The sequence below is a fragment of the Acanthaster planci genome, linkage group LG09, assembly GCF_054643075.1.
Source record: "Acanthaster planci isolate LZ-2023a linkage group LG09, COTS_SCS, whole genome shotgun sequence".
Taxonomy (NCBI): Eukaryota; Metazoa; Echinodermata; class Asteroidea; order Valvatida; family Acanthasteridae; genus Acanthaster; species Acanthaster planci.
This window is the reverse complement of record NC_141785.1, coordinates 12,682,124-12,707,628: the sequence shown is the minus strand read 5'-3', so window position 1 is coordinate 12,707,628 and position 25,505 is coordinate 12,682,124. Positions and strand designations below refer to the sequence as shown.

Sequence of the window (25,505 nt, the reverse complement as noted above, 5' to 3'; positions counted from 1 at the left end):
ACAGACATCAGAAAGTAAAAGCACGAATCATACAAAATTAAGGAAACTGGAAAAACAGGAGATACATGTGATTAGAAAGGACAACACTCTATGGAATTCCATATCTGCCGTCACCCGTCGCACTTTGCTTTTTGTTGTGTCCCAATTCTGCCATTTACCAGTTCCAAACATGCCATTTTCCGTCCTGCGTCGCCCGTCGTGTGTCACCCGTCGTGCGTCGCCCATCAAATGGGTTGCATAGGACCTGCAAAAGTCGGGGTTTAACAAATGACAATGTGATGATTCCATTCACTTTTAAAGATCTTTTCCGAATAAGGTAAGTACAAATCCCACCTGCAAAGCATATACTAGTCACATAATAAATTCCAATAATGCCAGACTACCCCTGCCCCTTGACAAGAAAATATCGCCTCTCTGAGAATTCAACTAAACATTTATTGTGCGCAACCACTTTTTGTGACTAATAGGGAGTGCGCTTCACTGACACGATTCGCCCCTCCGACATATGATGCGACGGACGACGCACGACGGGCGACGGCGGATGTGGAATTCCATAACACTCAGAAGTTTCTCAACAGTGTGCACTGAGACCTCATGAAACACGGTTAATACTCGGAGCATGATCACGGCTTCAATTCTGTAAACCAACTCTCCGAAATATTTCTGAAGGTTTTTAATCATTTCATGTCAGTTTTGAGTTTTCGAAATTCGGAATGTAAGGCCTGCTTTTACTTTGTCGCTGCAGGCTCAGGCTTCCCGGCAGTCAATTGTCGCTGTGTTGAGTGCTTCACATCAAAGAAAAACCTCAAAAGATGAAATGGTTAAACAGAAATACTGGGAAAAGGGGAGTGTTCAATCTTTTCTGGTATTCGAGAGTGGATTCAGAAAGGGCTTGGCAGTTGTTTTTCTGTGGCTTCCTCTGTTTTCAATTTGACAAAAAGCCGTGGTAGAAATGGCTTTTCGGCGAATGGGTGAAGTGGCAAATGGGCTAAGTGGCAAATGGGCAAAGTGGAAATGGGCAGAGTGACTATTTCGTCCGATGTCCTCTTGATTCCACTTGCGTCAAGCCGGCTGCATGCATAGCCACGTGCCGGCGCAACGCGGTCTATTCGAAGTTAACATCTTCGAACTAGCTTTGTATTTAAGTTGTTCATGTAGGTTACGTCCATGTACTGTCTACTCGAGTCGAGATATGGCGAACATTACAAGACACAACTTCGAGGAGCTTCTCCCTGGTATCTTAAGCACCATTGAAAAGTGCGATTTCATCGGTAAGTGCAAAGGCGCAGCATGGAGGCCTACATCATGTACCTCCATGGGTGCAGTAAGCATGATCACTGATCATGGTAGGCCTAGCCTTGCGCTGTCCTTGCTCTATGCATCTGTCCCTTGCTCTATGCTCTGTCATGTCTGTGCCTTGCGAAAGGAGTTCCAATCCGGACATCAGTTGACAAATGACTTGACAATCATGCATTATGATCAGGGTGAGGATCCATCGTCATCTTATACACTGTTCTGTAATGCATTATATTTTCACTTTTAAATTTGAATTTTTAATTTAAACTGTATTAATGCTTTCTGATGTTTAACAAACTAAACAGACTAGGCCTATGGCTAGCCCCACTAGTGTGGCACGGACATTGGCTCTTGCTCCATCCTTAGCCTAGGGCCTGATACAACAAAAAACTAGTGAGTAGTCGTGTTACAAGAATTTAACCATCTAGTGTCTAGTAAGTAGGGCTAATTAAGCATACGTAGGCTATGGAACTTTGTTTTCGACTTTAACTTTGGGTTTAAGTCCGGCCCACTCCAGCCTCGTCTATTTCCTCAACCAAAAGAGGTCTCTAAAACAGCTGAATCTGGGTCATCTGGTACCCAGGCCAACTCGTACCCCTGTCAACTCATACCCCCATCAACTCGTACATGTACCTGAGTCAATTTGTGCCCTTGCATGTATTATTGTCATGAGTGAATTTTTGGTTGTTTCTTAGTGGCATAACTCTGGGACTGTGCTAGTGTAACAATCCTACCGATGGATGCTTTGCTTGCAAAGAATCAACTTTTTAATTGGCTGAGGCCAGATTTACAATCAATAAATTTGCTAAGCAAGTCTTCCTGGAAATAGCGGCATCATCAAAGATGCGTGGCCCAGACCCAAATTCTTTTAAAAAAATGTATTTTTTTGTTGAGTCCAGGGATGGACTGGAGGCTTTACACCATGTTTGGGTTGCTCACACTGTTCGCGGATGTTTATTGCTTGTTCTACATGCAGTGGTCACGGTGGTTTATTTTACATGTTGAAAAGAAACCTTTGGCAGAAGAAATAAATTTTTCAACCACATTAATTGCTGTTACAGAATTAAGCCCACAAAAGAAAAAAAAACAGATTTTAACCCCCAAATTAACCTATGATTGAAAAAGATAAATCCTTGCCAACTGATCCTCTTTGTAAAGCTTCAAAATACAGTCGCCCAGCCGTTCATTCTACGGAACATCTGTACATGTGACCCGCAAACGTGGAGGGAAATCCTAACAAAAAGTAGGCCCAGCCCAAGGACTGAGGCACTCTTACTCCGCCCCTTCTGCATGACCTTGCTTAAAATGACTTGGGCGGGAGTTTGGGGGTATGAGTTGACCTGGATACGAGTTGTTCCTGGTACGAGTTGACCTGATTACAAGTAGCACAAATATTCATCTTGTTTTTATCATCTTTATTTTCTATACTTTCTCAATCAGATTGTACGTTTTCTTTCCATACATCTTTTCTTTTATTTTTTGGTACATTTGTTTTCCTGGAAGATTTATTTTAAGGAAAACACATGTATATGTAGGCCTATGTGTAATATTCTGAGATCCATTTATTTTAGACTGGTCTGGTTTCCATTTTCAGTGTATCAGATTGGTGCAACCATAGTAGACAGCAATCTGTCAAGGCCCAGTAGGCCTAACAAAAGGATTAAAAATAGCCTTTCTCAATATATTTCACACCAGGGCCCACACCAACATGACTAAAATTTCCTGTGCTGATGCCCGTCACAACATGGTCACACATGTTGCGTGTTGTTAAACGTTATAATTAACTGTTGCTGTACAAGGCAGAAGAACCATCTCAGCTCAGTTGCAGGAAGACGTACATGTAGAAGACCAATTCTCAGCATTGCTTACATATCTCCTTGCAGCCCTTGACACCGAGTTCACTGGATTGCATTTTCATTCCGACAGCCACAACAGCCTCTTTGACACGCCACAGGAGAGGTACAGTAAGCTACGCCAGACCGCAAGTCACTTCACGCTCTGTCAGCTGGGTAAGCCAAAAGATACCCTGTGCATCTGAGACACTGAACATTGTGAATTTGAAAGCATGCAAAAAAAAGGGGGAAACAGTTGTCATGAAGTGTGCATGATGTACGGTTGCTGGCATGTAATGCCCAATTGCCCATAGCATCATCGCATCAGTACCGCATCAACTTCTCATCAGTCTTCTCAATCAATCAATGATGGCTCCTGAATACTGATGATATCTCACTGGAAAGAGCTCCATATATGTATGCACACCATGTGCACAAACTTTGTGAGACTGGCCTAAAAAATACAACGTTTTCTAAGTAAAAAGCTTTACTATTGACAAGTGATCACTGTCTGAGGGCTGCTACATGTATGCAGGGATAAGTAATGATGTCCTTAACCTAACAGTCCCAAATCCTACAATTTCAATATGATTTTACGTACACCCTTGGGGGTTAGGGTTAATTGGAAGTCTTCCTGTCTTGTGCTGTTAAAGTCAAACTGTTTCCAGCTACTTGTGTGACTTTGTTTTGTTGAGTTTAAGGGATCATGAAATGTATTTGCGTATATTGCACAACTGTGTTGAACATACTGTCATTTATTTTCTCTCACAGCAACTTTTGTTATTCAAATGATCTTGGAGTTTGCATGTCTTCTCTTTCTGTGGTACTGTACATGTAGCTGTCTTGTAATACTGATCTTGATGTTAAAGAGAAAGTGTTTCACAAGCTTCCAAATTGCAAGTGACTCTGATTGACTTTTATGACGCATTCATTTCACAGGGCTTTCGGCATTCATCAAAGCCCCAAGTGAGAACAGGTAAGCCTCTGTAACTGGGCCCAAGATTACTTGTACATGCACAGAACATACAGAGGGCTTTGTCTATTGACTGCATTTGGAATATTCCATTTTAACTACATAGTGATATGAGGGGAAAAATGACCTTCATCGTGTTTGTCATCTTGTTGATGTCAACTTAGAATGAATGAGCAAACGTTTATCAAAGAAGTTTTATAACCCAGACATTAACTATCAGTGATGGAATTTGAGCAAACTTTATAATTGAAGGGATGGGTCACATGGGAAATTTGTGACATGTACTCCCTTTGCATCTATCATCTTTCAGCTTCAAATCACAGCGCGTGAAATCTGTTGACCCTGTCTAAATGTGCATTGGGTCGACAGATTTCGCACATCGTGATTGGCCAACACGTTGCCAACTCTTGCAGGTGCACTTTTGTGAATCACCCACAGGGGCCAATTTCATAGAGCTGCTTAAGCACAACATCTGCTGAAGCACATAAAAAACCTTCCTTAAAATACAAAGGTTACCAGCTCAAAATCTATGTGATTGTCATGCTAACCAAAAGACAGGTGAATACCATTCCAAAACAATGTGCATCACATAGAGTTTTGGCTGGTAACTTGATTCATCAAACAAGGTTTTTTCACGCTTAAGCAAATTTTGTGCATAAGCAGCTCTATGAAATTGGCCCCTGTATTGCTGAATATTTGTCACACACATATCCACAGGTACTGTGCTCATACCTACAATTTCTACCTGTTCCCGAGGAGTTGTTCCACCGTCGATGCAAGGTTTTACTGCCAGGTGAGTGAGTTCCCTTCAAATCTGACTGCATTGCAAGTCAATGAAGGACACTCAACAACATTTGCCGATGTGATGTAAACTTGTGTCTCGATGCTCACTGGATGCTTTTCTGACTGTTATGGGATGTGTTCTGTAAGTTTCTAACGTCTACCGATGTGCTCTTGACACCGGAATTTTCCTCATTAGTTTCCAGTGTTGTTGAGGCCGTCATACTCCACAAGCCTGGTCATAAGTAGCAGTGACAAATTAATGGCTATGTGTCAAATCAGTAATTTAACTGACTTGATGACTTGTGATTGTGATGGCCTTTTAAGGATTTGTGACATCTCTGATGGGCATTTAAGGTGATTTGTTCGTGTGAATTTCACACAGAGTCCCACTAGTGTACAGGTGTTCATCCAGCAAGCAGCTCTCAAAAGATTTCACCGTTCCTTGGCTAGTGATTTGCTACACTGTCAGCACTACACACTCCAATGCACTTTTCCACAATGATCTTTTTGTCTTAGATTTTCATGTGGTAGCCAAGCCTTGATAGCCACAGAGCACAGAAAGCTGACACAGATTGGAAAGTAAACTCATCAAAGATTATTTGTTTCTGACCACAGGCATCCAGTATTCAGTTTCTTTGTCAGTATGGCTTTGACTTCAACAAGGTAAATGATTATTTACTGCACCCTTTGCACTCAAAAGACAGCTACTTGTATCGTCGCATCTGCCCAAGGTCTACATCACGATAAGGGATGTTTAAACAAAAACTCTTAGTTTTGTTTGACTTTAACTACGGACATCAGATCCTCCAATTTTACCAGACAGCCAATTGCTTCAAGTTTCTTTTGTTCTTTTGGGCAACCTTTACATGATGCAAGAATAGTGATGGTAAAAAGCAAGTAGAGATTTTTCCGAATGGACTAAATGTTGCAGTCCATTTTCCCTTCATCTTAGCTTTTCTATGAAGGAGTCAGCTACCTCAGTATGGAGGCAGAGAAAGAACTCAGGCAACAATGTCAGGGGCAAGAGAGTATCTTGACGAGGTAATATTTAATAATTTCTCCTCGTATGAAATACATAAACATTCATACTGAATTTAGTTGTACCAATTAAGGAGCGTCTCAAAATTCGGAACAGTCAGAACATTCCCATTGGAACGCTGTGTTCTCATTCCAGAACAGTCAGCCGTTCCGTTGGAAATGCGATGTTCCCTTGTGAGAACGGTCCAACGGGAACACACGTTCCCATCGGAACATCTCCTTTCGGGTCGTGTCGTTCAACCTTTTCCGTGATACTTGAAGACCTCACCCTGCACCCCTTGAATTACTGGTGAGGTTTTTTAATTGTTTCTGATATGATGGAATACTTTTGAGTGGAAACATTGCGATGATAAATCCCTCTATCACGCAAACCCAACAATGAATTAAACACTCACAAGTACAGACGTTAACATTAACACAACAAAATGAACGGTGTCTAGATATACTCTATAAAGTCATTGCATGGTAAGCTTTGTCATGGTGAATATGGAAACGAAAAACAGGAGAAAAGTTAACCTTCATCAAGAGGAAATCACAAAATGCTGCACTCCAGCTGCCATGCTTCAGGCTCAGGGTCAAGGAAATGAATGCCAAAAATCTTACCGTTCCACTGGGAATGCAAGTTCCCAACGGAATGCTGCCTGGAACGGTCTGGAGCGTGCCTACGATGCGGGTACATTCCGATGGAATACCAGCATTCCAGTGGGAATGGTCTAACGGAACTGGAACGTCACCCATTTTTGAGACGTTCCCTTAGCTGTCGACTCTCACTGCCCTACTTTTACAGTATATATTTTTGCTGAAAATTGTGACTTCTGAAAAAGGTAAAATATAGCTGCAAACTTTGATGCACAGCCAAATGCCACAAGAACTGACTATTCAGAGTCATTTCCACAGCATTTGTGCAATATTTCATAGTTTTTTCAAGACTGGGAACCCAAGGAGCGATATTTGTTACCACAACAAGCCATGCACAGCGACCACTGAAGGTCAACACATCCACAGACGTCTAGGCGACTAGGACGTGGTGTGCATACAACATTAATGGGGAAAGTAGCATATATGGAATCATCAGTTGCAGGTGAAACGGTGCACACATGACAGTTCAACTTGCCAGCAGCGCCTGTGTGTAAACATGGCCGGATCACATTTACACATCCTCAAGTGGAAAATGATGCCATAATTGGACTGTAAAACCCTCCTATTGCCTTTGTTCTGCCTAGTGATGTTGATGACTATTTGGTGACAAGTTTCACATCAGCGATATCAGACTGGTTGCCAACCGCCAAGGAAGGAGACCAACTCAGCATGACTAAGATTTCTGATGGTGAGTGAAAGTAGGTTGTTTTTACTGACTTGCATAATCCTTTGTAATTACCATGAAACTTCATAATATGAAAAAAAATGGGGGAAATAGCTGTCCACTGAGCAGAAGTTTGAATTCATTGAACATCATTCTTTGAGGTCAGTTGTCAGTGGAATGATGATGAATTCAGGCATAGGATACGTTTACATCAGAGTTCAGACTGAGTACTGTAGCCAAAGTGTAGGATGGCTGCCTAGTTGAGACTTGTTATTACAGTGATAATGCGAGACACAGTAACTGAAGCCTACAGCGTTAGTGTATATGCATCAGCAAGGAATGGCAAAGTTAGTATAATTTGTAGTGCGACAAATATGCATGTACTGTGGAAATGAAGCAAACTAACTTATACCTTCATTTTGTTCTGTTTTCCTTTAGACATAGTGTCCATTCAGATACAGGCATTACTGAGGGACTGTTTCCCAACAATTTGGACCTCACAAGTTGGCACCGGGGAGGTAAATTGTTCTTCTCCAGGACATTGTAAATTCGTCTTTAGTTTTAGTCTGTCCTGAGAGAGATTACTTTGAATCGTCAAAAGGAGCATTGTTTTCATCATTTATTTGTGCTAAACAGTGGCGCGCAAAGAATTGATTGAAATTTCTCATTTTCTTCCAGATTCTTATAACAAAAGTGACTCCAGAAAAAAGGGCTGCATTACTTGCAGATGATACACCTTGGATAGAAAGGTTATTAGTTTCAAGAGACTCATTTCTTCTGTTTTTTTTTTCTTTAATAAAAAAAGGGTGTTGGATCTAAGTGTTTTTTCATGCATTACCAGATACCCATCAAATAAGGCTGTCCTGCAGTGAAGTGTTGCTTTATACTCATATTTGAAGTTAATGCAACGGTTTTCATTTTTTAAACAAATCAGATTCAAAGAGACTTTTTGTTCCAAAAGGTCAAGATGAACACATTTCCCTAAGGCACCTAACCATAACTTTCACCAGCTTGACATCATCAAATGCATCTCTTTTCCCTCAGCTATAGTCAGTTGGCTTGTCAGTTCTCTTATTTTATTTCTCTGTAGGCTATTTGTTAAGCTTGCTGGCTTCAACAAAGTCTTCAGGCACATCAGTGAGCTGAAGAAGGTAAAACATTAAATGTTTTTTGTTTCTGTAGGCAATGAACTATCGAATCATCATCTGAGATTTTCCGGCATATCACGTTGAAACTAATTAGGTATAAAAGATACAGGAGCACATGTCTGTTATAGTTGTTTTCTTGTGACTAGTCTCTCCGTTGTTTTGTCCCCCCAAAGCCTGTGATTGGTCACAATTTCCTGACGGACCTTCTTTTTCTGCATTCCAAGTTCTACAAGCCGCTACCTGGTAAGATGAATTACTGCTTGCTCAGCCTACATGATTTTATTTATGACGTTGAAACCATATGCACTATTTATGAACTATCAAGGGCTCTATCAACCAAGTTAAAGCATTCTGAAGGTGAGTGCATATTGGGCCAACTTCAAAGCCTCCAACACACCTGCTAACATGCACTCTTGTTTTGTCGTATGTTCACGTGCAGCCAAATTCAAAGACTTCAAGAGGAACATTCACAAGTTATTCCCCCACCTGTACGACACCAAGTTCCTTATCATGGAAATCCGGAAGGTTAGTTCTCTCCTAGTTTTCATAAACCATCAGTTTCCATATGTCTGTTCCCATCTAATCCACCAACATCTAAAAAGCAAGAGTGGGTACTTCTGAATCTACAAGATGCATTAGCCAGAATGAAAGATCTTTTTGTGATCTACAAAAATCAGAAAGTCCAACTGAGATTTCTCACGTTTGATGTTGGTGAAATTCCTGTTGATCTTTCACTCCCAAGTTATGAAAGGCGTGTGCTGTTCTTGATTAATGTGAAAAGCTGCTTGGGAAAAAAAACAGAGTTGCAGAAATTTGATTGTAATGACTTCTCCTTGTCAACCATTCCTCATGGTGAATAGTATCCATAGATCTGTAACATTATGACGTCATGCTTTGTTTAATACGTGTGCGCTTTCCTGTAACAGTGAGGTGGTACCCAATACATTGATTCCCCATAGAAAAGTGCACAGGTGGCGTCATTATGTGTTAGATCTATTAAGAAACCCTTCATGTGTTGTAATGCAATTGTGAAAGATACTGTTGAGAATCCACAAAGCTGTTAATTAACCACTTGCTGCCATTTTCGAGCACATAGGCTTTAGCTCGTATCCGGGGAGCCTGAAACCAGACAAAAGAGCTGGGCCTTGTAACAAAAGACCGTGCTCGGCACAAAAGACTAAGCTGCTGGGGATTGCCAACATTTTTTCAGTTGTCAATATCTGAGGAAATCTGTCCATGTTTTGAAAGATTATACCACTATTTGTGGCATTCAGCACAAGCAGATTACCACCGGGGACAAAAGCTCTCCAGCACTCCAGTGATGAGCGATACAATACCGCTGCACGCTAATCTGGCCCGTATTGAAAAGACGCCATATTTGCTTTTTTTTTTAATCTGCTGTAAAGAATCTGGAGGAAGAAGGCCTACCATTGGCTTCAACAAGTCTATCCCGTGTCTATCGTGCACTCCATACTGACCCAAGAAAGCTGGGTGTGCCACACATGCCTGACATAGAATTGGCCGAGAACTGTGCCAGATATGGTAAGTGTACTTCCGCCATCACAGCTTGCATTTTCGGAAAGCAGTGATGTCCTCATATTTGAAACCGTAGATGAGATTTTACTCCTTTGAATTGGGCAAGGTTATTAGTGCATACGGCACCGTGTTGAGAAAAAAGTGAATGCAGTTGATGTCAGGATGGTTTGAGGTTGGTATATGCTCAGTTTTGGCGAAGCCTAATAAACTTTCAGATAATGAAGTGGCAAGCTTAATTTTGACTGAAGGAAGAGAGTGCACTGAAGCTATAAGTTGACCAGAGGCTGCAGCTTTAGGGGTTAACCATTGTTTAACCCCTTTGCTATGGACGACTGCTACTACCGCACCGTCATGTGAGGATTTGTGCATACCACACATACGGTCTATTCACCATGCAACTGCTGGTTCAATGGGGCCTGCTGCTGGACAAAGCCCTCCATTCAGGGCATACCACAGCCCAGAGTCGCGGTCAAAATTATCCGCCATGGAGGGTTAGAGTCATTTCATTAATGTGCATGTGCAAAGGGTACTCTTCTCCCTGGACCCCTCCTGGAGCACTCAAGTTGAAAAGAGAAAAATGATGAATTCTGTGTTGCAGTGTTTCATCATTCTTGTTTTTATCTGGGCACTTTACGCCCCTCCTCAGCATACAGTTTATACACTTGTGAAAATGACAGAAATATAATGGATAACCCCTCATATTCCTGGGGGAAATGTTAGCAAAATTCGAAGCCCAAATTTCATTCTCCTACATTCAACAGATCAGGAAGAGCTCTTCCATGAAGCAGGGTTTGATGCCTACTTAGCCGGTTATGGTAAGTGAAGTCATCACATCTCAGTAATGGCCACTTAACCTTGCACTGAGCCTCTTCATCAAAGTCGCTGTTTATTTTTCACCCTCTAGTCTTCCTGAAAATGGCTCACTACATAAAAGCCAAGGATACAAGGTAAGGTCCAACAGTTTATTCATCATTCCAGAGTACTCACAAATAGTGCTTTGCATCCATCTCTTTTCCTTCCAGAAAAAATGTGCTGTAATCTTCCATTTTTAAAGCTGCATATATTCCATTAGTAACTGTCCCCATAGCTTATTGTACCCCTTGCTGTTCAGTTCGCATGGTAAGCTCAGCTGGTTTGTCTCTGTGCAAAGGCACTTCGTTCCTTGTCAAGAGATCTTTTGAAAAAGGAAGCACTTGTCTGCATAGAAAAAATACCAACTTCAAAAGGGCAGGTTACTGAAAAAAAGGTTAAAAGTAATTGCACCACAGCTTGTGCTGCCGAACGTGTTGAGCAAAAGGGCTAATTGAAAGTGCAAGCGTGTTTCCTCCTTTTAGACTTTTCTTTTTTCCTGTTGACTTTCCCTAATAATGATGTTTTTTTATCCTTTGTGGTAGTATCCTAGTTTAATTAATCTTTGTATGGCAAAGAATGTGTAAAGATATCCTAGTAATAATGTTAGACTTTGATATACTTGGTGATATTCTATTACCGTGTTGTCCTGTGCTACATACAGGGGTGTGAGAATTCAGCTTTTTAGCTGACTTCAGCTTTTTTGTTTGGATGTTGACCTTGAATTTCAGCTTTTTTGTACACCTGGTGTGCACAAAAGTATCAGAACTTTTTACATTTTATCTTTTTTCTAGCTGTTTTTAGCTTTAATTTTAAGTGACCACTCACACCTCTGTACATAGATTGTTCAAGATTTTCGGTTTAGGACTTTGGGCCATTTTCATGAACCCTCTGAAAGGAAATCCTTTACTTTCAGAAATTGGCTCTCAGTTGACCAAAGCCCGACTTAATATTCGATAATCTACTTGTGGTTGGATTATTCAAGCAACCAAATATTGCTTGCATTTCCTGTATCATACCACCGTCTTGACCCTCAGTATGCTCTGTGATCTTTCTCTCTAGTATCATGCATCCAAAGCTGTTAACTTTCAGGAAGTACATCCCAGCTCTGGCCCCTTATGAGAATAAAACCAACGTCATCAGAGGCAGCATACCGTATGTGGTAAGACTAGGCAAACTGCTTTACTCTTGTTATTATTTTGACTTGTCATATTGCCCTTGACTGGATTCTCACCCGAGTCTTAATTTCGTGGAACTACTTACGGAAGAGAATTGCTGTGCTCCAGACTCTATCCACCACGTGTGTCCGGCCATCAAATACTCCAACATGACCCAGATATTCACAGGCTTGTCTCCAGTTCCCCATGTGTTGCTTCTGGACTCTTTTAGATTGATGAAGACACAGTGAGCTGGCTATGCAGTGATCACATTGTGTGGCATTGTACTTTGGGCTTTACACGAGCATGAATAAATAAGAGGCTTGTGAGATGACGTGGAAATCAATGTCTTGTTTGTTCTTTCATTGTGTTGTCTTTGCCTTCCCGCTTTTCATTGAACGGAACAAAATGTAAGAAAAAAAAAACTGTAACTCATTCTTTGAAAAAAGGAAGATTTGTCTTGAGTGGGTAGAAAGCTGTGTGTGAAAGTTGTGGTTGTGGCTTGAATTCACATGTGCACCTATCACAGTCACTGCCTTGCGGCTTCAGCCACTTCCCATAGCTGTGTGCATTACTTCATGCCACAGCCAATGGATAGGACACAGCCTTAAGTTTTCGACACGGTTTCCTTGCAGAATATTGCCGGGGAGGATCCAGCCTCCAGGCGGCCTAAACTACTCTATGTCACCTCCAGAGGGCCTTCCCCACTGCAGGCCAAGGAGGTAAGGCCATGTCTGAAACAGGCTTTTGGAGCTCTAGAGTACCGACGTGTGACATCCCTGTGAATCGGGTGTCTAGTGCAAACAAAAGGAGTACTCACGCGTGTTGGTTTACACGCTGGTTCTCGCGCTAATGCCTTTCACACACATACTTGTACGTGTGACATATCCACGTCAGCACTCTTATTGCTTATTATTAAGTCAATGTATCCCTGCATATTTCCAGTAAGTGCAGATCTAGACTTGGCTTTAGATGTCAAATCCGTCTGTCGTATTCTTCCTATGAAGATGGAGTCACTATTGTTGAATCGAGGCACCGTTTTGTACAATACAGTGGGCCTGTTTTCTTTATTGTTAGTTTACATGATGTGCAGTTGGGTATTGCATATTTTGGCATTTCTGTGGATCAAGGAGTCATCTAAATTGAAAATCTGCCAGATGGAGGGCTTTAAAGTTTCAAAAAATCGCTCGTTGTTTTTAATTTGCTGGTAGGAGCATACATACTAATACTGTCAAGTTTTCAAGTTAAAAATGAAGTGGTGGTCTCATTTCGACATTGATTGAATAACTTGTCTTGATTCTCATGATTTCTAATTTTTTCTCCAGCTGGCAACCTTGTTTAATACCTACACTTCAGTAGATGTGAAGATGATTGACAAGCGGCATGCCCTGCTGGCAACATCAAATTACGGAGGGTAAGACGTCATAGCTATGTTATTTAGATCTTTTCCTATTGCAGTTTTACTGGCATTCTGTAACACTGAAGTGGTACACCACACTATGTGTATGTGGTTTGGGACGAGTACAGTGGAGCTGTGGAAAGAGGAAAAAGGTAGAGTGAAATACGGATGAATTGTACTCTTATAAGGTCCACAGAGACGGGAATGCACCTTCCCAAATATTGTTCACAGAAACGTCAAGGATCAGTTGTACAGCAGGGCCCAGTGTTAATGCAAAGTTTCAATTCCTTGTGTAACAGAGGCTGTGTTCGCTTTGAATCAGCTATTAAGCAGGAACATGAATATGCAAAAATGTTTCTGCCATTGCTGAGGAGAATCCTGTTGTACAATCACCAAGCACCTGGATTTGTGGGTAAATTGTGAGGAAATTAACTTGCTAGAGAAGCTTAAACACATTTCAAGGCCAAGTTTTGTAAATAGAGGGGTGTGTTTGTACATTTCCTGTGCGGCGTTACCAGCCAAGGCAAGGTTTAAGTCGTAGGGACGTCATGTTGGGATATCTCCTAGACACCATGTAAGCTATTTTGGCTTCATCATTTCATGTACAACTATATGAAACATAAAACTCTATCACATGGACCACCGAGGTATTTGCAATTCTAGAAAAAGTTGACACCCAATATTTCAAATGCTTACTAAATCCTGTATTTCGAACAAATTCTCTCTCCGAAGTCAGTGTGCCCTTTGCTGAGGCTATTACTGTTCACGGCATCTATGAAAGGAAAGGAGGCTTTGCTAGCATTTTGTATCCAATTAATTAACATTTTTTCCATTATCTGCAGGAGTAAAGACATTATGAGGGCATTCAAGAATGATAAAACTATCCACTTAGCATACTACAATGTTTTCCAGCATTCCAAACCTGTACGCTATGGACTTTGGTGAGTTAGGATATTTCATCAGTCAGAGAATTTTAGTTCCACGTTCTTAAATAACACTGTGATATCTTCTGGCACTGTAATTTATAATGAGCAATCAATGTGTTAACTGCATGGCCTTATGATCGGCTGTTCGTGGATAGATCATGTCTCAGTCCAAGTCCTTATTTGGGCATTCATTACACCAAAACCTTTCTTGTTCATTCGAGAAACTGTTTCATGGTCAACCTCATCCGTGACTTTAAAAACACTGGGTACTAATTCTTATTTAAAAATGCCTTCAAACGAGTGCAAGCCAACGTTTTTGTTTTTTTCAGGGGTGCTGTGGCAGTCATGGGAGCTATCAGCCTATGGGTGCTGCTAGGAGACCAATCCAAGAGGCAGTGAACCCTGACTCACAGTGGAACCAAACCCCTGCTGCAGGATAAAGGTAAGATGGATAAGATACAGGGGCTGTTTGTTTCACACGGATCTGGGTCTCAATGGTTGGTCCCCAAGCTTGTTCGCTGCATCCAGTAGCCTGGTTCTGGTGTAATTGAACTAACGTCAGATCACTGATTGAAGCAAACAGGTCCTCAGTGTATGGGGTAGCACGGCATATTCTGGGGGGGGGTGGAGAGAACTACAGTAATTCCTTTGAGGGACTGACGGATTTTCCAACTTCTTGATCTAAGCAGTTACAACCAAGAAAGCCTGAAGATTTGGGATGAAAAACAACCAACAAAGTTAGAGCAGATACTAGGTCTGAGAGACCAACTCTTGGCGAGTCATTGAACGTTTTGAGACATTTTAGGCAAAACTTGGGAGAATTCACTTTGAAAGAACTTCTTGGGGAGGTTGTTAGCTCTATTTCTTTCGGAGGCAAGACTTAAAACAGTCCTCAAGCCTCTTCCACAAGACCACAGCTGCTCAAACACTGTTGCGGCCAAAGCACAGATGTTACCATTGCCAAAAAGGTGTCAAAATAAGATGGGTCACTAATTTTATCATGGCAAAACATTCCCAGGTTTTTGAACTCTCATTAGGAAAAATGTGTTAGAATTGAGAGTTTCTGTAAGGACTATCAAGACTCAAGTTTTGATTGGCTCTTGATGTGGCTTCTCCATGTCATCTAAAAAAACATTAATCTGGTTTGGGAACATGCTTAACTCTGTTGTGGGGATGATCTTTTTAAAAATCTATCCACTTAAAAAGAAATTTCACAATTTTAAAGACCCGTCGTGCTTTGGTGCAATGTTGCTCTGCCAACATGAATCATTTTAATTTACAAACACAATAAAAAATTTTAAATTAGTTAAACAAACAAAAATGCAGCAAATTCATGAAGAACATTTGGCATTGTAACACTAAAAACTTAAAAATTACTGGCATTGTGAATCAGTAAGCAAACGTATCATCAAACTTAACCTATAGTGGCAATAAATGTGTGGATTTGACGTTCTTCGTTTAAAACAGTGGATTTTCCAATAGTGTGAAGTTCCTTGACAATGATATATAATGTGCAGTAGCAGCAGTATTTTTAAATGATTTCTTTTTACAATTTCTTTCAAATGTTAGATTTGACGACCTTGAAATTCAAAAGGGACCTCATGAAGGGGCTCATTTTCAGGATGGGGACATTCAATGAGTACAGTTCAGTCATAGTTTCAGACAATACTCTTCTGTCTCCAAATTCCTTCAAATTTCTGTCAGTGTCTAAATCTAAATAATGTATTTGCAAAGAGCATTCACACTATGTTAATATTGCAAAATTTATCGGCAGACTTACTGTACCTCAAAATAAACCGTCATGATTAGAAAGGTCTCTGTACACACAACTTAAATGTTCGGGTTTATCCTAAGCAGTTTTTCTACGTATAAAAGCGATTTAAAAGAATGATCACATTTCCCAAATGGGTCATTCTATTAATTTGGGGTCCATTTTTGTCCCGTCCCTGTTACGTCTGGCATTTGATCTTTAATGTTTAGAACTTGTTGTTTAATTCCCAAGACTGAATAAGTACTGAAAATTATCTGCCAAACAAATAAAAATAGTTTGAAATTAACGTCAGTGATACACCCATTGTCAATTTTGTCAGATGGTATACATGTCAGAGGTAACAGGGACGGAAAAATGTCACACTTTGGACCCCAAATTCATAGAACGACCCATATTTAAATGATAGTCTAAAAAGCACACATACAGGAACAAAGAAGTAAAACCTGGCCTAAAAATGGTTTCAAAGCAGGTGATGAAAGAAACGCATTTAGTGTTGCAAGGCTACCACCTTGTCTAAAAAAAAACGAACAGAACAACTAATCCACCCCAACAAAATTCCTGTTCGGTCACTGAATTAACCCTAACCCTGGCCAGATGGTAGCATAATACAACAGGTGTGGATGTCTGGTGCACTTTGTTGTACCATGGAGCTATAAAAAACAAACTGGCCATGTTAGGCCCATTGAACAATGCCACTGTTGGATCTTGTGTTGACTGGCAACCACTGACTCCCAGGCTGTTTGGCAGTGAGGAGAGTTGACCTGTTGGATCTTGTTAAACTGGCCAGGCAAGCCACTTTGACAAATGATGCAGACTGATGTGTCTAGCCAAAGGTTTCTAGCCAAAGTACCCTGGAGGGTTAGGGTTAAACTAAATAGCTTAGGAGCCAATTTAGATGACTCTGAGTCACTACATGGTACTGCGTATGCGTATTGTACATTGCATGAAAGCATTTCTCTTTTTTGACAGGTGGCAGCAGGGCACTGAGTGCATTTCTACAATGAAAACAATCTTAAACAAGAACTTAGATGCAAAGGCAACCAAAAAAGTCATGTCACAAAGCCCATGTACAAAGCCCATGGGATTTGGGAGAACAAGAAAAAGAAAAAACACTTCACAAAAACAATTGCGTTTCCACCAGGTCTGATGAAAACCACAAAGTTGCCCTTGTACCAAATCATTAGAATACATCAGAAAAAGTTCACAATCCCATAGTCCACTTTAAAAATTCATTAGTGTGTTGTGCTTTTATATTTTTTTTTCACACTACTTAGTCATGTTAATTTCCACTCATTTTATTTTCAGTCCAGCTCCTTATTCTAATTTTCATTTACGTCAATACCTATTCAGTGTTTTGCCAAATGAAATTCTTAGCATTTCATTGATTTTCAGTAATCAAGCACTTTCACTAGCATAACACACAACAGGTGGTTAGCTTATACAGCCCTTATTTTCAAACAGGCCAAGGGCTTCCTTTGAAATGTTTGAAGTGTTGACTAGGGGGGTAACAGTAAGGACCTCAGTGAATTGAATATTACAAGGGTGGACTTCACATGAAGCATTGCAGTCTAGTCATTTGCAAGCAGGTTCATTAGCTGAATCACATCCGATTGTAACTACCAAAGCAACGAGAGTTGAACAGTCAGTTCAGTTTGGAGCAGCTTGTGACTGGAGGTCATATAGCTTTCAATGTCTTGTTGATGACTACATCCCAACATTGCGACAGCGTCGGCTCAGCCCTTAGAGTGATTTCTTGTGCTTCTTTTTCTGCATGGCTTGAAACTTGGAGAGCACCACCTTGGAAGTGGTGGTAAAGTTGCCCAGAAAGAGGATGAAGAAGATCATTGCCGAAGCTGGAACCTTGAAACAGACAAATGCACAGAATTATTTCTCCCCGAGTTACAAAAAGGGGAAAGTACTTAAGCTGATGATATTTCCACAAATATCATTTAAAGAGAACCAGAGGTGAATGTAACACAGAATTTTTATGTATTTGGTTGATTAACATGAATTCACTCTATATATGTCACATTGCTAGATATTTTGTCGCATTCTACGAAGGCCACAAAATCAACTGTGTTCTTTTTGATACTTAAAGTGTACAGGGCCCAATTTCATGGCGCTGCTTACCGCAGAATTCCGCGCTTACGATCTCCATTCTGCACTTACCCACATTCTCCACTAACCCTTTAAGCACAGAATCCTTAGTTACGGGATGTACACATGCGCACAAGCCCATATTCCTTGCTAACCCGTGACATACGTTCGCCATAAGCACAGCATTTCCTACTACAGTAGGCGCCAATCTTTCGCTTGCGGTAAGCAGCGCCATGAAATTGGGCCCAGCACATTTCTACCCTTTGCCATTGGTATCATCCTGAGCACCTCAACAGCGCCTTTTAAATTTCTTGCCTGTCAGATACCAATGAGTGACTGTAATGTGACATTCACTAATTTTAACAAATTGATTCACAATTCAAGATATCTTACCATCCATTCATTACACTCAGGGTGGAAAGAAAGTTTGAAGAGAAAGTAGGCATTGTACAACTGGAAGAGCTGCAACATGTAGAAAAATGGAAGATTGTTAGGTCAACTTCAATGAGCATTAATCTTGTGGAAACAGGTTTGATACAAAGGGTAAACAAGACAAAAATCTACTAAAAAAAACAATGAAAAACTACGGATAGGCATTATTAAATTGTCAACCAAAACAGTGTTTTATTCCAAACAAAAGTTCAAGCCCACTCGAGTCAAAGACTGTTGTTCGACTATTGATTTCTTCGGCCAATATGATCAGACAAATCTTTTGAACCACAAATGAATGTTTATCATAAAGCCTGCAGCCTACTTAAACAGAACAATGATCATGTTGGACAGAAAACATGCACATAATCAGTTACAAAATTACCACCCTTGGAAAGTACTTACATATCCAACAAAGAGAAATGGAAGAAGGAATGTAAGGCCTCTCCACATCCACTCCTGAAAACCCTCTGAAAAACACCACAGCAAAAATCAAAACGAAACCAAATGAGTCAATCAAGAGAAGTGCATGCCTAAATTAAACATTGGGTGCATTCAAGTAGCTTCCAGGGGACAACCTTGACCTCAGATGATGTGGGAATGAAGTCAAACCCAAGTCAAAATACTTGGAAGCCACTGGAGGCATGTGGCCTAGTGGTTGGGGGTCTGTAGCTTCTGATCATAGGGTCAGGGGTTCGAATCCAGCTGGTGGTAGCATGTTGCGATCTCGGGCACATCACTTTACCCCCATGTGCCTCTCTCCACCCAGGAGTAAAACGGGCACCTGTGAAGGCAGAGTTGGTTATGTTAGCCATGTGCACCTGATACAGTAGGGCTGCATCAGCTAGTATACTCCCCAGGGAGCTGAGATGGTTTCAGGAATGTTCAGTTGTTGTAAGCCCAATTTGCAGGGATAATGATAATGCAGCGCCTCGAGCATCAGTTGTGATGGATGCGCGGCTATAAGAATATCCACTATTATTACTCTAACTCACCCATGGCTGAGCTGGTTGCCTGCACGTGACACACTAGCATTGACATGTTTTCAGGTTTGCCATGCTTAGATTAACATCAACAGTGTAAAAAATAACATCTTACTTTCCAAGCATAGTCAAGTAACCCATTTGTCATTCTGTCCCATTATTTTGACCAGGCAAGTATTCTAATCAATGTAATCTGGGACAAATCTGGACACTCAGTTTCCAAATTTCTTATAAGCTAATTTCCTAGCATGTGTCTGCGTGTCTTCACGCCAGATCCACTGTAAAATCCAGACTTCAACCTGTCTGTTAACTCACCTACAGTGATGTACATGTCACTTTTCTCACCCAAAGCCCTGAGACGATACAAGCAGCCACTCTGATAGTAATATTGTAGCAGCTGTACAAAATCTTAGAAGAAAAAAAAACAAGCACAATTAATTAGTGAGGAAACCTTGAGGGTGAACTGGTGGCTTTCCTGCCATTTCTTATTTTTTTGCATTTTTACACTAAATGACAAATTCATATATATAAAAGGTTGTATTTGTATTTTGCATCTGTACTGAGAAGAGTTCAAACAACTTGACTCCGTCTACTTACTTAAGTACAGTGAGAACAACATGAATAAATTCCGGAACATGTCATAGGACACCCCAGCAGGCCAGATCAGCAGAATACCGCACACAACTACCGACAAATAATGATGCAACACCCACCAGCCTTTTATTCTGGAAAAAAAAATTGTTTTGGTTACATTACTTCTGTTCTTTTCTTGCTAATGGTGCACCAATGAAATACACTTCTGAGGGTTAAGGTGTCTTCAAGAAAACTGGATCTTTACTGCAGCAGCTCATCTACTGCATAGTATTGAGCTGAGAGATGCAAAATAACATGGGATGATCTCAATATTTCCAGCCAATTTTTAAACCTCGACTTTAAGTGACCATTCCCCATTCGGAACATATTTTTCTGAAAATTTAGTTCTCTTTCCATATTGTAATTGGGCCGATGCTCAACCTTAGTCTTGTAGCATCAATGTCCATGGGAGTAACCAAACCAACTTGTAACAAAAAACCTTGTTATGATAGGACTGGAAAAATAAAAGAATTCAAGAGACTCAAGACTCTATAATTTGCTCCTGATGACATTATTAAAGTTGTTATTAGAGTGCTATTCCTACCAGAAGACACCTGTACCTCATCTGATTTGACTTTAAGTGTATGTTGAAAACCACACTGTATTCTCTTGTTGAATGAAGAAGCTACTTTGTGTGGGACCATTCCATGAAATAATAACCCCCAGTTTTCCAACGTGGTTCCTTCTGGAAAAACCAACATTCCTAATTTGGACAGGTGTAGCATTCAAGTGGTTGGTCCTGTCAGACCGTAGTTATAACAATCAATCCATTCTTCTCACATGTCTGTTCCCACTAGCGCTGGTCATTGATGTTTTTACCTGGATCCATTGTGTCGCAGAATGCTCTCCCGTATGACCAGCGTGCAGTAGTACCACACTAGCAAGAAGTGAAACAGGGCATCGCAAACTCTGCATGGAAGAACACCAGACACGGTGGTCAACGACAGGATGAGCAACTGCACGATGATGAGCGTTAACCAAATGCACCGTTGAACACAAGGTCCAGGATGCTACCTCAACCCAAGCAGCAACACAAATCCTTCAAAATCCTACAAGTGTTGGGGTGTTCTTCAGCACTGTAGAGTGCAGAGCCTAAGGACTATTACTCTCCATGTATGGGGCTTAAAGTGTCTTGGCAGGAGTGAGAATTTAGATTTTAGAAGTTTCCTTTCAACATTAAGGAAGTTTGAAATATTTTGTAACCATATCTCTGAAAAGTAATATTCGGCATACCAAATCACCTGTAGTATTTCCATTTAACTAGCGATGTAATATGTCAGTTTGATATCACAAAACTGTCACTGATAACAAGAACTTACATATATATATACCTTGTACTTTGGGGACAAAAAGAGAGAGTTTGGTGGCTTTTGGTACCTGAAATTGATGAAGAACGATGTAGAAAATGAGCATATCAACATGATGATGGTCATGTAGAGTTTGAATCTCTCGTACTCCTCCTTGTAGTCAAACCTGTGAGAGGAACAGCGAGGCAATCAGCCATCTATCAGAAAGAGTTGGATTAATCTAAGCACCACACTTTACCTGAGTACTTTGTCTTAGGCACAGAATATGTGCAGCATGCAACTCAAACTCTGACGTGGGGTAACTTTATTTATAAAAATATTTAAAATACACACCAAACATCCTGCAATGCAAGTTGTGGGGACTGTACCTGTGTTGAACGATAGTTATTACGAGGAAACAATTCATGGTGATAACTTTTTGTCCACACAGCTCAGTCCCAACTTTGCCAACAATCGAAATTGTGCTCTCAAATGACGCAGGCCAGGGCACAAACAGGTAATGTACATGTATGCCTTCTCCGAGTTGTCCAGCCAGACTGTATGTGCCAAGATTTAGCATGATTTTGTCTACATGTATATGATGCAATTAATTTTTGTAAGGGATTTTATCAGACGTTGAATAAAATTTCAATACACAAGAAGTAAAGGGATTTTTGTGTGTTGAATGTGGTTTATAATATGGCCACCCTTTTGGCACCTTCAAATTTTCATTTTTATCTTTGTTCCATTTTTAACGTATTTTTCACGAGGATCTGGAGAGTTCACATACTCACTTCTCTGTTTTACTCAGCAGAGACACACTAACTTGGCCCAGGGACAGCTTGAGAAATCCTCTGTAGAGAAAGAAATGAATTTGTGTTTTGTTTTAACAATCACATATGAGATGGGGCAAAGAAAAACAAAGTTGTGCTGATGACACTGTGCCCTAATATGTACATCACTGGTCAAAATGTACACCCCTTGTACTGAATTACACATATGCTAATTGATCACATGCTTAGTGGCATCATACCGCCATATAGATGTACTGGTAGTTGAACAACCTCAAGAGTTTTAGCATCCTTGGCCACGTTAAATATTATTCTACACGAAACTTTCAAATCATTTGTATTTTGAGAGAAACACACTGTGCAGAAGAGACATGTTTCTGGAAAGCTGTCATGACATGACTATTTTGTAAACAAATGCCAAATGGTCTGTAATCAGACACTTTACGATATAGAATAAATTGTGTCACCTAACTTCTGGTTATCAGTCATGTAAATCATTTGTTCTGCATTTCTGGAACTTCAAATAACTCCAAAAACACTGAAGCAGTTGTAACCACAACACTTGGTTGCCTTTCCTCTGCACCTACTCTGATGGCCTTGGCAGCGACTCGTGAATCTCCACGCACACTTTCTGTTTCTCTGCGACATGCCTCTGTAACTCCTCCCATCTTGGCTTGTCCTCCAATCCGAGGTCTTTACCGTTCCTGAGAAAAAAAGAATCCACCCATCAAGTGCGAGGGCACTGACTCAACTCATAATTATTGCCAATTACAAGCTTGACTTGAGTCACAGTTTTCATGTAATTATGTGTCATATCCATGTTTAGAAGGAAACTATTTTTATCAACTGGTCAAGAAATAAAGAAGTATTCAAAAAGTCATTTGAAAATTTCAACACATATTTGAAATCTTTGGTAAACCACAGCCATTGATGCAAATAATGTGGTTTATAAATGAAGATATATCATAAAATTTAGCCAAAATGCTTGAACGTCTAAGACTGCACATTTTGTCACTACAAGATGAGGGAGAGAGTTCCATATACGGACTGTACACAAACCCTATGAGACTGGTCTGACAAATTCCAAGTGTTTTCTGTGTGAATACCTTAATATTTTCCCTGCTAAATGCGACTTGTTACATATAGGTCATGTTATTACTTTCAGATGGTTAATAGCTAACCGGATGGAAAATTTAGGGGAGTCTGTCTATGGAACTCTTTCCAATATGAATTTGTTAGATTCGCATGGTGTTGTGTTGGAGCATGTGTTAGTTTATTCACAGGCCTTCGACTGGTAACTTCAAACCGTATAACTAAAAATTCTCTTCCAACCTGTGGCTCACAGTCCCACAGTTTGTCCAAAGTTCTGCCTTTCTGGAATTGACATTAAAAAGACTTAAGGTTGTCTGCAGTTTGTGAAAGTTGATGCAGTCACCATATAGTTAACTTACTTCTTAAGAGACTGGCTGATTTGTGCATATTTCTTCTTCTGATGAGCCACCATCGACATGCATGACTTTTCGATAGTCCGCAATGCCTCCAGTGTCTTCTTGTACTCTTTGTTTTTCTCCTGTTAAATAAAGAACTGTGACATCTTTTTGTCTTCTACAATAAAATGATATTAACGACATGACTGGGTGTAACTGCAAATTAATACAACCTCATTTGGATGAACCAAGGTGCAACACCTGAATGTAAGTATTGTATATCCCCAGAACTGTGGGGTCTGTTTACCGCACAGTGAATGACAGACCCACCCACAGTTCTGGGATAAGTATACCCAAGAACTGTGGGTAGGGTAAGTACTGGGGGCTCATTACCATTAGCACCCCATTCCTATAAGGAAAACGAAGTCCACTTTTTCAAACTGGCATTCAGACCTTGAGGATCTGTTCCTTAATCCTAGTAGCTCTCATTTAGGTAAATTTTGACAATATTTAAGCAAGAAAACCCGAGTTCAGCAAAAGACGACCCTATCATGCCATTTTGTTTCACGTCTTGTTACCCGACCCAGCCATTGTAGATATACTGAATTTCATAAAAGACACTTTCGTGGTTCCAGATCAAGGAACCAGATGAAACGTACTGATTCATCTTCACAGCTCTTCATCACATCATTTACATGTATGCTCCCATTTTACCCTACAATATCCCTCAAAAACCAAAGGCCTTCCCTCTTTTCTTTTAAAATAAATTTTAAAAAACACACGTTTAAAAATACTTTATGGCACCTTGTATAAATTAAACAATAAATAAATAAATACATCCAACAATAAACCGTTACTTCTTCTGTAATTAAATATTTAAAAAGCAGAATAATAATAAAAAAATTATCCAGGATATACACATACAATAAATGACATTATGAGATTGCATATGGGAACAAAAACAAAATAATGAATAGAGGATTGCACTAACAGAACAAGGGTAGCCAAACATGAGGTAAAAAGATGGTTTTTATAAAGATATTATTTGTGTGAATTTCCTTTGAGTGATTCAAAATAAAATAAATATAATTTAAAAATAAAATGTAGACAAATAAACCAGGCAGGAAACAAATAGGCCTATGTTCAGATGTTTTCATTATTAGTTGTACCATGGGGGAAAAAATCTAAGCCAAGGGCCGGGCTTATGCATCTTACAGCATGATGAAAATTAAAATTTCTGATCGAATGAACTGTACTCTGTAGTGAATTTTCCTTATGTAGGGTATGATCAATGCAGAAATTGTTTAGTTATCCAAACATTCCTAACCAGAACACAACTTTAAGGTACGCAAGCTGGGTTGTCGGGGGCGCAATTCCTTTCTTGTACGCTAGGCCTGCACACTATACATGCTATATAGACCTATGAAACATTGGGCCTACTAGTAGTACAGCGTATGGCACTCACTAAATCATGTCAGTGCATATCGTATCACAAATCTACTCCTTCCTAAGAAATGAAGTTAGATTTCAGTTCTTTCTACCTGCAAAGAAACAAACTCCACATTGAGGTCATCAAGCTCTTCTGCTAATGACAAAAGCATGGAATTGGCCATAATTCATGAGAACAGATAGGGCAAAATAAAACATGAAACTACGGATCTGTCATTCGATGATCGAACAGGTGACAATAACGACACGATGACACGACAACTAGTCAGGTTCTGTCCCTCTGCACTAATTTTTTTCAACCGGGTCTGTGAAAGGTGCAACAGGAACTATACGAGAAAAGTTAGTGACCTTTGACCATTGCATTAACCTCAATCTATTTCTTTGAAATTATCTGTGTTG

The 25,505-nt window shown here is 40.2% G+C and overlaps 2 protein-coding genes across 3 annotated transcripts; one reads left to right on the top strand and one right to left on the bottom strand.

Moving 5' to 3' along the window:
* The first annotated feature begins 531 nt into the window (after positions 1-531).
* On the top strand, positions 532-22,701 carry pnldc1 (PARN like, ribonuclease domain containing 1). The gene is made up of 21 exons (XM_022249440.2): positions 532-1,271; positions 3,180-3,305; positions 4,068-4,104; positions 4,819-4,894; positions 5,500-5,547; positions 5,837-5,925; positions 7,146-7,249; positions 7,664-7,743; positions 7,904-7,974; positions 8,316-8,376; positions 8,547-8,616; positions 8,813-8,898; positions 9,780-9,915; positions 10,671-10,724; positions 10,814-10,856; positions 11,821-11,920; positions 12,551-12,637; positions 13,241-13,329; positions 14,157-14,255; positions 14,570-14,682; positions 20,993-22,701. Exons 1-20 carry the CDS (start codon positions 1,076-1,078, stop codon positions 14,637-14,639), a joined length of 1,722 nt encoding a protein of 573 aa, XP_022105132.2. The 5' UTR covers positions 532-1,075; the 3' UTR covers positions 14,640-14,682; positions 20,993-22,701.
* Positions 15,474-25,388, bottom strand: LOC110987040 (transmembrane protein 120A-like). 2 transcript variants are annotated; one of them, XM_022249442.2, is made up of 11 exons: positions 25,199-25,388; positions 23,682-23,800; positions 22,818-22,934; positions 22,234-22,293; positions 21,531-21,626; positions 20,973-21,062; positions 20,118-20,245; positions 19,836-19,928; positions 18,943-19,007; positions 18,502-18,570; positions 15,474-17,871 (listed from the first exon to the last, which is right to left on the bottom strand). In XM_022249442.2, exons 1-11 carry the CDS (start codon positions 25,268-25,270, stop codon positions 17,752-17,754), a joined length of 1,029 nt encoding a protein of 342 aa, XP_022105134.1. In that variant the 5' UTR covers positions 25,271-25,388; the 3' UTR covers positions 15,474-17,751. The 2 variants fall into 2 exon arrangements, with proteins under 2 accessions (XP_022105134.1, XP_022105136.1); XM_022249444.2 differs by having other exon boundaries at positions 25,123-25,381.
* Between the last annotated feature and the right edge of the window lie 117 nt (positions 25,389-25,505).

Coding starts and splice junctions, on each gene's coding strand:
- pnldc1 (XM_022249440.2), top strand. CDS start 1,076: ATGCATAGCCACGTGCCGGCGCAACGCGGTCTATTCGAAGTTAACATC. Junction 4,895..5,499: donor ATGCAAGGTTTTACTGCCAG/GTGAGTGAGTTC, acceptor TTCTGACCACAG/GCATCCAGTATTCAGTTTCT. Junction 14,256..14,569: donor CCTGTACGCTATGGACTTTG/GTGAGTTAGGAT, acceptor TGTTTTTTTCAG/GGGTGCTGTGGCAGTCATGG.
- LOC110987040 (XM_022249442.2), bottom strand. CDS start 25,270: ATGGCCAATTCCATGCTTTTGTCATTAGCAGAAGAGCTTGATGACCTC. Junction 20,246..20,972: donor CTGCGACACAATGGATCCAG/GTAAAAACATCA, acceptor TTTTTTTTCCAG/AATAAAAGGCTGGTGGGTGT. Junction 17,872..18,501: donor CTGAGTGTAATGAATGGATG/GTAAGATATCTT, acceptor GTCTGTTTCAAG/GTTCCAGCTTCGGCAATGAT.